Source organism: Protopterus annectens, chromosome 13.part0 (genome assembly GCF_019279795.1).
Source record: "Protopterus annectens isolate FY-2018-M chromosome 13.part0, PAN1.0, whole genome shotgun sequence".
NCBI lineage: Eukaryota > Metazoa > Chordata > Ceratodontiformes > Protopteridae > Protopterus > Protopterus annectens.
In genome coordinates, this window is record NC_056747.1 from 507,500,032 (window position 1) to 507,512,710 (window position 12,679).

The following is a 12,679-nucleotide window of genomic DNA, read 5'->3' on the forward strand; positions in this document are numbered from 1 at the left end:
ATAAAGTGGTTACTAAACACAAGACAGAATCCTTCCTGATATAGGAAAAAGGGGAAGTCTCCCTGAGTCCTCTTGGGCACTGGAATTTGACTGGACTAAAATTTTTGTTTCGGAGTAAGATAGCCCGATTGCCTGCTAGTTCTTGAGTAATCCTTCTTTTGGAGAAGCACCTGAGCTGATGTGGTCCTTTTTGGCCTCTCATAGTTGTGCAGTCTTAAAAAAAAAAAAAAAAAAAAAAAAAGGCAAACTTTGCTAGTGAAGTCATCTTCCACCCACAAAACTCTTAGACTCATGATGTCCTTCAGCTTTTGCTAATACCAGCCATAAACCCCGTAGTAGTAGTGCCAAACTTTCTAAGCATCTTTGGTCTGAACCTTAATTTATCTTGTCAACAAGGCATAGGGCCTAAAGGCCCCAGCTCTTGGCTGTCTAAAGAAGCAGCCATAAGGGTCTTCACCAGAGACTCTAAGACTTCAGAATCAGGGAGTTCTTCCTATATTTCCAGGCAAATACTTCTATCTTGTGTTCCCCCTTGACCCTTCCCATAGGTGCCTGTTCTGTCAGCTTTCACTTATTCAACCCTATAGTACTGTAGCTCTTGCTGATAACCAAACGTACATTCTACAGCAGGGTGTTAATGTAGAGGGAATGCCCACTGAAAAATTAGTCTGCCACTTCACGACAGCGTATTAAGTTGTCATGGAGCTCAAGCTGTAACAGAGATAACATCCGCCATTATTTCACATTCGCTAAGCAACATTTTTGCTGTTTAGCAAGTGTAAAATTTTAAAAAAATTGTGTTTGCCTGTGTGTGTGTACATGCATAAGTGACAACAATTGAGCCATTATTTTAAGTTCACTAAGCAGCACTTTTGCTGTTTAGCAAGTGTAAAATTAAAACAGCCAATAAAATAGAAAAAATGTGTGTGTTTATGAATGAGTGTATTAGTTTTTGTCTGCATGACTTCTCTGGTAAATGTCAGTCGATAAATAAATGACAAAATCTACTTTGCTTGTAGAAATAGTGTCTTTAAATATGAAAGTTTGCTAGTGTACCCCTTCATCAACCCTGGCTGATGGATTAAACGTGAATCCCTTTTGCAACATTTTGATTTTATTGTCAGTCAAGTTTTTGGAAGATGTATTTTGAAATTGTAAGGGATTACCTGTTCCCTCCTGTCTCTCACTTCCCGAGGGTATTTAAGTTATCCTTTGGAGCCTTGACATTTGCTGTACTACTACTGCCCATATTCTTGTTTCCACTGGAGGGATGGTCTGACTATTAAATCTCCACTTCTTGATTACCTCTCAAATAACCCTTGTGGGGTTTTTTTTTGCCTTTTCTTCATTCTGTGTTTCCATACTGTTGGCACTGATCTTCTTGGCAGGGGGCTACCGAATTTTGCCCCTAGAAAAAAAAATTAAGCTTATGTGGTTCCAACAGCATAATCTTAGTATTAAGTTATTTGCTGTTTTCTTAGATAACTGTCCTTCCACTCTGGAGTTTAAGGTCATACTTGCACAATTCACATAATCCAGTCAGTCTCTTAGCCTTTTTGTTCGGTCTCTTAGGCTTTTTGTTTAGTGCTGCTTAACTTGTTTTTTTTTTCTCTATCACTGTTAACTTGTTTTCTATTGCTGATTTAATGGCTGACAAAAGACCCCTGGTATGCCCCCCCCCCCATGTCTCTGATGGACAGAGGCAAATGGAAAATATTCCTTAACCTCCTCAGATGCTCCATAAAGTAGATGCCCATGGGGACCAAATTGATTTGGTCTGTGAGGCTTGGTTTTTTGAAGGTTCTGGTGGTCATTAGCTTATAGATATATTCACATGTATACATACACATACACCCATGAACCTACTGAAAAGAAAAGCTTGTCCATAAGAATATCAGTCCATTGTACTTCCTTAGCAATTGAACATAAATTAAACTATGCATCTCACTGACACTGTTTACTCCTGCATAAAGGTGTCTGAAAGTATACCATTAGGTTTATTTTGTACTCTTAAACCTGTTGACATTAATCTTTTAGATCGACAGTGACTGAAAAAGATGTTACCCATTGCGATTTCTTTATTTTCCTTACAGGTGATTCTAAGCCTTTGAAAAGGATGACGTCAGAAAAAATACATAAATAAAAGTAGGAGTATGATCCAAGATAGAAAAGTTGCCGGTGCTGGTCTCGGTAAACTCCAGCACCGTGTTCAGTGCATACATGATTTTCTTAGTAATGTCTGAAGCCTCTTTAAAATTATTGAAATAATTGCCCTTTGAAGATGAGGGTATCAGAACTGGAATCTTTGTTTTCTTTCTTTAACTGTAGTGGCATTGTTACCTTGCTTCCCGATGGAGTTGAATAAACAGAAAGATCCCCCAAGTTGTCCTCACAATCCTCACTGCTGTTAGAAGCAGTACTGGACATGATGAAGGCAAATGTCAGGAAACCAACACTGCCTCCACAAGATGTAAAAGTTGAAAGCATAGAGAAAATAGCAACTTCATTTTCCTTGCTTATATAACACTACACTTCTCACAAAAGTCATGTACTAATACCACTAAACAGCTTTGAAATTATATTTTACATCATTTTAGCCTATGTTTTCTTTTAAAGCAGATATATAATTAATATTGCCATTCAAACCTGGAAAAAACACTAGAATTTTTTTTGATTTGCCATTTTATTTCCCTATATGTTCATCAACCCTTTTGCCACTAAAAGTACTTCTAATGTGATTTAATACATAAGATATAAATCTTTTAAAAGGCAAAAAGATTGACCTTCCTTGTACCCAGATGAATGAAGAGGGAGGGATTCATGCAAGAAGAAAATAATGAGCAGTAGAGGCGGAGTTTGTGAATGTAAGATCAGAAGTCTGATGCAATGTATTTTTCTCGCAGGACTGACAGTTTCTTTACTTTGTTTTTTTTTCTTTTGTTATTTTTTGTGTCTTCTGCATTGTATATTTTTTTGGGTGAGATTAGATCTTGACTGTATTTTCTAATGTCTGTTTTTGTTGTTTGAAGCTTGATAGTGTTGGTGTGTTAAATAAGTGGTGCAGCTAATCCGCTTGAAAATGATTTTCTTAGTTTCTGCATTCCCCTTTCTACTCACCTTCCAAAATTCTTGTGCACTCTTACTCAGTGGAACATGGTGGCATGATGAGCTTAATTTAACGGACTGGTTTGACAGTTTTGAAATCTCCCTCGGGAGAAAATGTGCGTTCGTTTTAAGGGATACCTGATCCTTGTGGAAAACCAGCTATGGCTGTCTTGCAGAAGGATTTCTGTAACCTAGAAATTCTGAGAGCAAAGGCATCGGTGACCATGAATATAGTTTTTCAAAGAGCAAGTTTCAGGGTCACCAGGCCAGCCTTCTCAAGCAAGACATTCAGTGTTGTCCGTCAGGAAGCTCTTATCCAAGGAGAACACTTATACATTATCCTTTGAAAAAGCCGGTTCAGAGGGTCTGAAGTTCAGATCTGAGAAGACACAGATCTTTATAGCCATTAAAAAGTCTTATAAGATTTCAGAGTTGCATGGAACCTTATCTGGTCTTTTACAAGACTTGGGAGTCCCTCCAGTCTCACCCACAGCTCTGGTTTGGAGAGTTTGTGGAACTAGCATACACCCATTTACTTACTGCCCATACCATAGCATACAGACGCAACACGTCTGTCCTCTGTTTACAAAATATTCTCAAACAGTATTCCCCACCCCTATACCTTCACTCTTCTAACAGAAGCTTACTTAACCCCCTCAAAGTCCCACAACACTGCAGTGGAGCATGTACTCTTCCTATGTCACCAGGAATTGAGCTACATGCCCATCTCATTAAAACAGGACAGTAGTACTGAGAGATTTAAACACAAACTAAAACGCAATCTAGCCACCACCTGATTTAGATCATCCTCACCCCCCCCCCAAAGAAAAGAAACTTCACCCTTATCCACCTAACCGCTTTTCCTATTTCTTGTTCAGCAAACACCTATTCCTACATATTCTTTATCTTTTATTTCCTCTAGTATTCCTTGTCATCTCTCATTACTACATGTAGGTGTCTAGCTTCAATTCATGGAATTCTTTGTATTACTTACAATGATAAACCTATTGCCAAAATCTCAGTTTCTGTTAACAATAATCTCAATGTTTTTAATTTGTTATACTGTAAACTTTGTAGAATCTTGTATTTTTGGATCAGTGTGTTGGAGCTTTTCTCCCACAGCCTTTGCTGAAAATGTATCTGCCTGCCCAGTTGGACTTGTCCTGTAAACAAAAGACTATAAATAAGTAAATAAACTGTACCTTAACTACACTTTTACCCTTGATGTTCATTTTAAAGTTAGATTTCACTTGAAAAGGGTGGGCTTGTTCAGGCTAAGCAGTTTTTCTCCTTTTCGCCAAGATTGGAAGCTCAGATTGTGGCGGTCAAAATCTGAACAAATTGCCATATTATTTTCATTGATTAGTATTGGTAAAGGACACCACCCATCAAGTATATGGTTTAGTACTTGTATCATGAATGTGTCTGTTGCAGACTTTTACACTGTGGTCACTTAGTTGTCATCTTTGACCACTGTCTAGTATTATTCCTCTGATTATGGAGTTTTCTTCGGGGTTGTCCCTTTTGGTTACTCCCCCCCCCCCAATCCCAAAGTTTTCTGATAAAAGTTAGTTTTTTTTCCTAACAGTGATCCACTGCAAATTGCTTTCAGAGTCAAAAATGACTATGTAGCAGTTATTACAGTAACTGATCTACAAAAATACCCTGTGTAATAAGTATGTACTACTACTCCTATCATCCTCTTGTGTCTTGCTGCATTTCCACCTACTGTAGTGGTGGAGGCTTTCCCTCTAAATTTGGCAAGACAATAGAATTTAATTTTGGTTTGATCTTTCAAGTGTGCTCCCGGTTTGTTTTTTGGGTCCAAATGAGGAGTGGAACATGGGGCTAAGGTGTACCTTCCTAGATGCGATGTGTGGCATAATTATATATGTTGGTGGAAGGGGCTGTATGCAACTCAGCAAAGGAAATGGAGAGTGCAATAATTTTATGCGTAGATCACAAGGAGTTTTAGGGTTTCCACCTTATGGTAATTAGATTTTGCTGGACAAACTACTAGCACAAAAATGCGTAGGAATGGGCTTCATTTTACTTCAGATATAAAGATTTACTGTTGCATCATTTTAGTTGTTTTATATAATGGTGTTTCATATATGGAATCATTTTCTGCAGCAGTCAGGGAAAAGTTATACACAGTGTAATTAGCCATTTCTGTGTATTTTCACAGGATACAGGTTCCTTAGTAAGGACTACTATGAAAATGAGTATTGGTAACTAGATAATTATGCATAATTTAGTTTGCTTAGTGGCTTTAATGCAAGCCGCTCTTGGACTGTACGTTGGCTTTACTCTCATCACTGTTACAAAAGTCAGTACTGCTTTTATTTTAATTGTACCCTTAATTTTGTGATGCAACATGGGAGTCCAATTTTGTTTAGGAGGGGGGGGGATGAAACCCTCTATAAAGCATCTAGTTTGCCAACAGATTTTAAATACTTATAACTAACGCATACTCTCCTTCAAAGCAAATAAATTCCTTAATCCTTTGTTCAACCACAGGTGTTTCTGGCATTTTCCTTTGTTTTGCTCTGTTTCTGGATGAGTCCTTACTCCCTGCTACTGCATTTGCAGTCTGTGAAGAATGGATGGTGGCAGATAGAGGTGAAACTTGACAGGAACAAAGATTTGTCTAGATGCTTATTACTTGAGTAATAACAGTAAACAGACATATTTGTGATGTATAATAAAGGTTAAGTAATGTCTAAGTATTTGTTTCTGACACAGCTGTTCAGAAGGTATCAAATTGTGTTTAAATGATTGCCTAACATCAACTTTATTTTTATGTTTAGTCAAAGTGAATGCATTTGTTCTTTGTGCATTGAGATTGGTCTGCTTCACTTGCCGATATGTGTAAAGCGGTAATAAATGCTTAATCTCTCCCATTTAATTGCTGTCTTCAGTACATAACTGTTGTAGTTCTAACTCTATGAAGTAACCGTTGGTAGTAGAATTGTACAGTTGTCTGTTGAATTAGATTATCCATATGTCTGTTGCAGGTTTCAGTGCTACTGTAGGCCTTAGGCTTCCATTAATAAACTCATCCAGAGCAAGTTTTCAGATTGTCCTACTTTGTGTCTTTGTCAGTATCCTTTTTAACCACTTATTTTGTGTTTGAAAGTCTAATGCAACACATTCTGCAGTAAGCATTGTTTATTTTACAGGTACCAGAGGAAAATATCAACAGTGTAATTAATGCACTTCGTGTCACTCAAGCAGAAAAGCAGTAGACTACACTCTGGAACATTTTTGGCTTGAGTCTGCTCAGTGTTCCATGAGAAATTGAAATTGGAATGGTGCCATGAAAAATGCTGACTGAGCAATAAGTAGCAGTTCGAAGAAGCGGCGGCTAGTTGTTCTCCAAAGGAAAAAAAAATGTTTATTTTACCATTAGATTTTTAAAGAAATATAACCACAGTGTTTTTCTTACTTGGAAATTTGGAATGTTGAAACCTGCATCTATTTTGAAGGTGGCACAAAAGTGTGTTTCACTAGAGTATGCGTTTTTTCTAAGGCTTTGTAAAATCAGCTAGAAATACATGGCAAGTAGTTGGCTTTTTACTTAGTCTCAAAGGTTATTTATTGATTGCTACAAGCTAGCAAAAAACAAAATGTGATACAATACATTGCACTATGTTAACCAATTTCTCTGGCACAGATGTAGAGAGATGTATGTAAAGGCCAAAACCCCCTGCATGCACTGTAGGGTACCTTAATCCTGAGCACTGACCAGCAAGTTAAATGCATTTGAATCTTGGAACAATTGTGAACAAAACATCATGTTTGCTTGCAGCTGTTTGTTGAAAGTGCACTGTGTTGCTGGAGGTTTTTCAAGAGACTCCTTTAGACAATACTCAAATTAAGACATACTTGCCTTTTTGTAGAAAATTTATTATTTTACTCAGTTGTGTGGAAATAAGAATGGGAACCACTTTTTCTGAAACTGATGTGCAGTCTTTACCCACAGAATACAACACCATGGTTTGTGTTCAGCATGTTATGTTTATATGTGAATTTGGATAGGACATGTGTTGTAAAAAGACGTCATGCTTGCTTTCTGGATTTTGTAACTCCTTTTATTTTGAGAAAAGCTTCTGGTACAAAAAACAACATTGCTCCAGTCCATTTCCTGCATCTTCTTTAAAGAGACTGTATGTTTTGTACATGTTTTCATGGGACTCTGTAGTTCCTTCCCACTTCCCAAAGACTTGGTGATTTGGTATCTGCCGAATTGCTCATGCTTATGTGCATTTGTGTCCTGTGATGGGCTTAAGTTCCATCCAGGATTGCATCTATCTTTTCACCTACTGCATATTTGAATAGGCTTTGGATCCTCATGACACTGAACAGAATAAGAGAGATTTCAGAAAATGAGTAAAAATTAGTTTTCAATCATCATACTCCTATCATTTTTTTCTTCAGAATGGAATTTCCAGTTGATTACTCATGTTAGGAAGAGATGCACTTTATCAAAATCTGCAAGAGTACATTAACAGAAATTGCCAGAGCTATGTGCTTTTTCAGATATGCAGAAGGTAATCAGCTTTAGGTTGTACTGTCTGTTTTAACTTTTGCTGAGAGAGAGAGAGAGAGAGAGAGAGACTTTGTTTTTCCCAAAACAGCGTATGTAGCAGATGTTTTTGTGGCTAGATGGGTACGGGATGTTAGTCCCTGTTGAACTTTAACTTGTCTCTATGCACAATTTTGCAGTGTCCTCTTCCCTAGAAAAAAAATCTTCTTGTACTTCTGAATGAGTACCATAACTTCTTGTACTCGTGTTGACTCCAGAATCAATCTAGTAGTCTTGATAGTTGCTGATACAAGTACGTCATTCAACTTCATGGAAAGACCTTGTTTTGAAAACTGGTTTTATGGTGTAAAAAAGACAGAGGATATAGTAGATGGGCTTATTTCAACAAACATTGCATTCTGCAACTGAGTTTTTCATCTGTAATGGGCCATTTTATGTTGGTGTGTATGTAAGGCCCTCTCATAACTGCCCAAGAGGGTCACTGTGTTTTTTCCCCAGTGCTTACATTGCTTAAATAAGTAATTTGCATTAGTTTCAGTAGGACAGTGGCAAGAGAGCAAATTGTTTTAGTGCCTATAGCCAATTTTAAAACTAAAAACAAGTAAAATGACTGGATTCCCAGGGACATGGACATAGGTATATCTCTGCACTCTAGTATTTTTACAAGAAATGTGCTGTTTTTTGATTACTTTTGAAATTTTGCTCTTTCTGCCAGAAGCTACTAGATAATGCATTTTAACATAAAAATACCGTTTTCACCAAGAGAAAAGTTTAGTACACCATTTATTGCATTTTTCAAGATGTGTTGCTGCTTTATATGCAGTCGTCTCCTTTGACGACGGGTAGTTAGAGAGAGAAGGGTATCCCTTACCCTTGCCTATTTGTGAACTATGAGTCTGTCTGTATTTTAGTAGTGAACTAACAGTTGGTCTGTGAGTAGTGCTTGTCGTAACCTTTCAAACAGGTAGTTTTGTAGGCATTGGGTACTTTAAATCCTGCTTCTAGAATAGAAGGGATAGATTTGAAGGTATCAATCCCAGTTATATGTCTGCATTATAGTTGAGATTCTTATTTCACTGTAGAAGAATAGATACTAGTAGGTAAACTTTTTTTCCACCCTTTGCAATATCTTAGAAAAGCAAAGCTCAGCAGCATATCTGTGACATACTAATGCTAAAACACTTTTGAGAGTGTTCATTGTTGCTTCCTTCATTTTAAACCACCTTTAGCTGTTAAACTTGCATTTTATTTGTTTCCTATCAGTGGAGACAGAACATGTAGCAATAGGCTAAGAGATTAGCAACAGTATTATGGTCTTAGTCCAATTAGGATTAATTTAGTTAGTACTAACCAAAGTCTGGCTCTGAAGGAAATTTTTATTGTGACGTTTGTCCATACAGTGCACTATTTATCTTTGCTGAGGATACCGAGATATTTTCTGAGGTCTACATAATAGTGGAAAGAGCGACTGTTGCCATAACTCACTGTAGGCCATAATCATGTCTGTCATGCATCAGCCTCTGAAAAAAAAACTATTTTGCATTGTGGGTAGTTTTACAGACATGCACTGTAGTGGAAAGAGCTATATTTAGAGGAAGTAAAAGCAGCCTAAAACAAGTGCCATTTGAGGAGAGTAACAATTCTTGTTTTTTAATGAGGCTTCATCACCTTTTCTGGTAAGACAGTTTAGAGGAGTAAATTGTCAAGTGTGTACCAGTGAGCACACTGTCCAATCAAGGAATTGCACAGGTGACAAATATAAGAAAAATAATGCTTTTTGTTTACATGATCTTTGCAGCAGGAGGTACTATATTATTGTTTGCCAGTCTTGGCATTTGAATGAATCTGACTTCTTAGAAATGCACTGTTTTCTAGAAGCTCTTTTTAACACTTAAAAATAGCTTTGAATAAACAGTATAACTCAGGAAACATTATAATATGGGCAGATTCTATCATCATTTTAAATGTTCTTGCCAAATATGCTTTTGTACTCTTATAAAATGGGAAAAAAATCTCTGCTATTTTTGTATCATGTTCCAAAATTTTTTATGAGCCAGATTCTATCTTACTCTGCTCAACTCCTGTAGCTGACTCACGTAGATGTCCCACTTAACTACAGTAGAGGGAAACATAAAAATCTGGCCGTGTGTCTTGTCTGCATGTTAGTCATATTCATTCAGCCAGTCACGACAGCTTGGTATGTGTGTGCAGGTGGCTACATACTTGTATTCTCAGCCTATGTTAAAGATTCTACAAAACGGTCTCATTTATGTTTGAGTGGGTTTGTAGAAAATTGCCTGGCACAGTTTCAGCATGCGTTTTCACAGTGTTTTTTTCTCTTCCATTAACTGTGTAGACATTCTTACTACTCTGCAGGAGTCACTTCAGCTCACTGTTCATGTATTCTTTGTTTGACTGCCCACACATAATAATGCACAAAAATTGTATCAGATGCTGATGTTGCTGACATAGTTCTGTTCTTAGCCAGCTTTAATGTGAAAGGCAGCATATGTAACAGAGACAGTAATGCACTTCTCAGTAAAACTGCATTTTGATTTGAGAGGTTGCATTTCAGTAATCTCCGTCATCCAAAGCTTAGCTTTCAGATAACTGGAATGAATCCATCTGAAGAGAATGTCACTGAAACTGAGTGAGGAGGCTTGACCCTTGCAAACTTACAACTCTTGAGATTTGTAGTTACACTTAATGTAGAAGGTGATTATTATGCCCAAAAGATTTGTCAAGGAGAATTAGGTGAATTGGTCAAGTTCGCTTTTTTGAAGCTCCCTGGAGTACTGCATGATTGCGACTGCATATCCTGGGAACAGAGCAAAACAGGTCCAAACATCCATGCAGATGTCTGCATGTTACCCAAAGCAGTAGAACATTTTATTCAGATAGCAAGTCAAGCTTGGACTTTTCCTGTTCACATTTTCTTTTTAAGTGCCCCAATATTGGGCATAAAGTAATAAAACATTAATATTAAAGAACCGTGTGAAACCATTTTATTCAAGTCTGTATAACGCAAAGCATCTAAATGAGTCTGCAAAAGAGTGGTATAAAGGTGAAATGTTTTTTCCAGCTTTTTTGCCCCTGCTGCTTGCTTGACCATTAGATTCCCTTATGTTCTGTTCCAACCATTTGAACAAGAACTGACTAGGAGGGATATTCACAGAGGTGGCCATTGGGGTTGGTTTGGGTTTTTCTACTTGCATGTGAGACCCATAATTTGTGGTCATTCTCATCCAAAGGGTTGGCATGCACTGGGCCTTTAAATGCACACCTCACCTCCATGTGACATGATCTGTTGGCCCTGCACCCTCCCTTCCAGTAGACAAGCACCTCCCAAAGATTCCTAGTCTCCAACAGGGACTGCATTGTGGAGAATGTGCTCACAAGCACACACCTCTCCCCATACCTCAGAGAGGTAGGCAGGAGTACTCCTAGTTATTCCATCAATCATGCTAGCTCCAGTAGGTATCCATGGTGATAGTCATCTTGGTCACCTGGGTATTAGTCAGGGCTTTATCCCTGCACAACAGTGGACCTAGCATGAAATGAAGTGATAACACTGTCACCTGGTATCACTGAGTGAAAATTAACTACCTATGACCTGTTTTTTTTTTTCTTTTTAATTCTGTTTAAGTAACTCTTGTATCTGATGATCTTCTCATTCTGCTTCACATGTGGGTCTCTGATCTGAACCTCTGCCACCTCCCACAGACTTTAACTTCCAGGCTCAAACACCTTCCATATTCATAATCCTATACAGCTCACCCAACCACCTCAGATCTCATTTGTCGCAGGTGTGCCTAGATGTGATTTTCCAGGCTCATTAAGCATTGCTACTGGTTTTTGATACCCTGTATAGTATTTTTTCTTCTTAGGGATCTTTAGTGTTTCTCTCCTCCTCGTGTGGTCTTCGTGGTGCATTAGGGTTTTTCCCTTATTGTCTCCTGCTTTTTCTTCTGGGCTTTGGCCCTCTTCTTCTTCCTTCTTTAAAAAAAAAAATGTTTATTTTGTTTGTTCTGTCAGGATGGAGAAGCCTACCAGTTTTAAGAACCACTCCCAGTGCAAGCGGAAGATTCTGCACTCGGATGCCCATGACCATTGTGTTTATTGCCTAGGGCCAGCTCACCTCGACTCTTCTTGCAACATCTGTGAGGGCTTTAACCCTAGGGCCTTACAAGAGAGGAGAAACAAACTTGTGTTGAAAGGACTTTTGCCTGCTTCTGCTCTTTCTCCAGGGACCCAACCCCCTCCCCCCCTCCAAGCTTTCTCTTGGCTAAGAAGCTTTGCTCCAAGGAGCCAAGAGCTTCCTTGGAGCCACCTGCAAAGGCTCTGAAGTTATCAGATCCGACCTTGTCAACAACGAGGCCCCTGTCTGCTCTGATCGACCTAGCTGCTCCAAGTGAGCCCTCCACTTTCACTGTGCCCTCATATCCTAAGCCTCTGGATCCAAGTAAGCCCATCGCAGATGCATCAGTCTCCAGATCCACTCTCTTCTGTGAGCTCTATCGCTTCAGTGTCTCCTACGCTGCTAGCAAAGATCCTCTAAATGCTAGACATTCTTGTCCTTTCTTGGTGGCTTTTTCTAGGTCCTCTTGAAGGCTTTACCTGGATGTGGATAGGATGGTTAGATCCATAATGAAGTCCTAGATTCAGATGGGGGGGGGTTCTTCCTGCTCTGTGCCCTCACGGATCAGAGCCTCCCCAGCCTACGACCTTTTCTCCTTCTCCTATCCAACTCTCTGTTTTGGAGTCCCAGGCCAGTAGTTTCTTGAAAGATTTGGGGTCGGATCACAGGGCCTTTGCTTCCCCTGCTCTGATAGCTGCCTTGACTGCCTCTGCTCCAAGGTCCTCTGATCAGTGCGTCCTGGATCAGGGATGTTGAGGCCATATCTGAGGGGAGAGGGTTGACTCCGCTTCTGTCTGATTAGTCTCTCCCTCAGAGCTTCGGCCCGCGACAACTCAGGGACCAGTTTTGTCTGGGAGTCAGGGTTCTGGTGGGCTGCCCCCATCTTC

General features: G+C 39.0%; 1 protein-coding gene across 1 annotated transcript in view; it reads left to right on the forward strand.

The window, feature by feature from the left end:
• CASTOR2 (cytosolic arginine sensor for mTORC1 subunit 2) overlaps positions 1 to 6,684 on the forward strand; it is a 1,552,528-nt gene extending 1,545,844 nt beyond the window's left edge. The window contains exon 9 of the mRNA XM_044054131.1: positions 6,288 to 6,684. Within this exon, the coding sequence (XP_043910066.1) occupies positions 6,288 to 6,353 (66 nt within the window). The 3' untranslated portion in view covers positions 6,354 to 6,684. The remainder of the gene's footprint in view (positions 1 to 6,287) is intronic.
• The last annotated feature ends 5,995 nt before the right edge of the window (positions 6,685 to 12,679 follow it).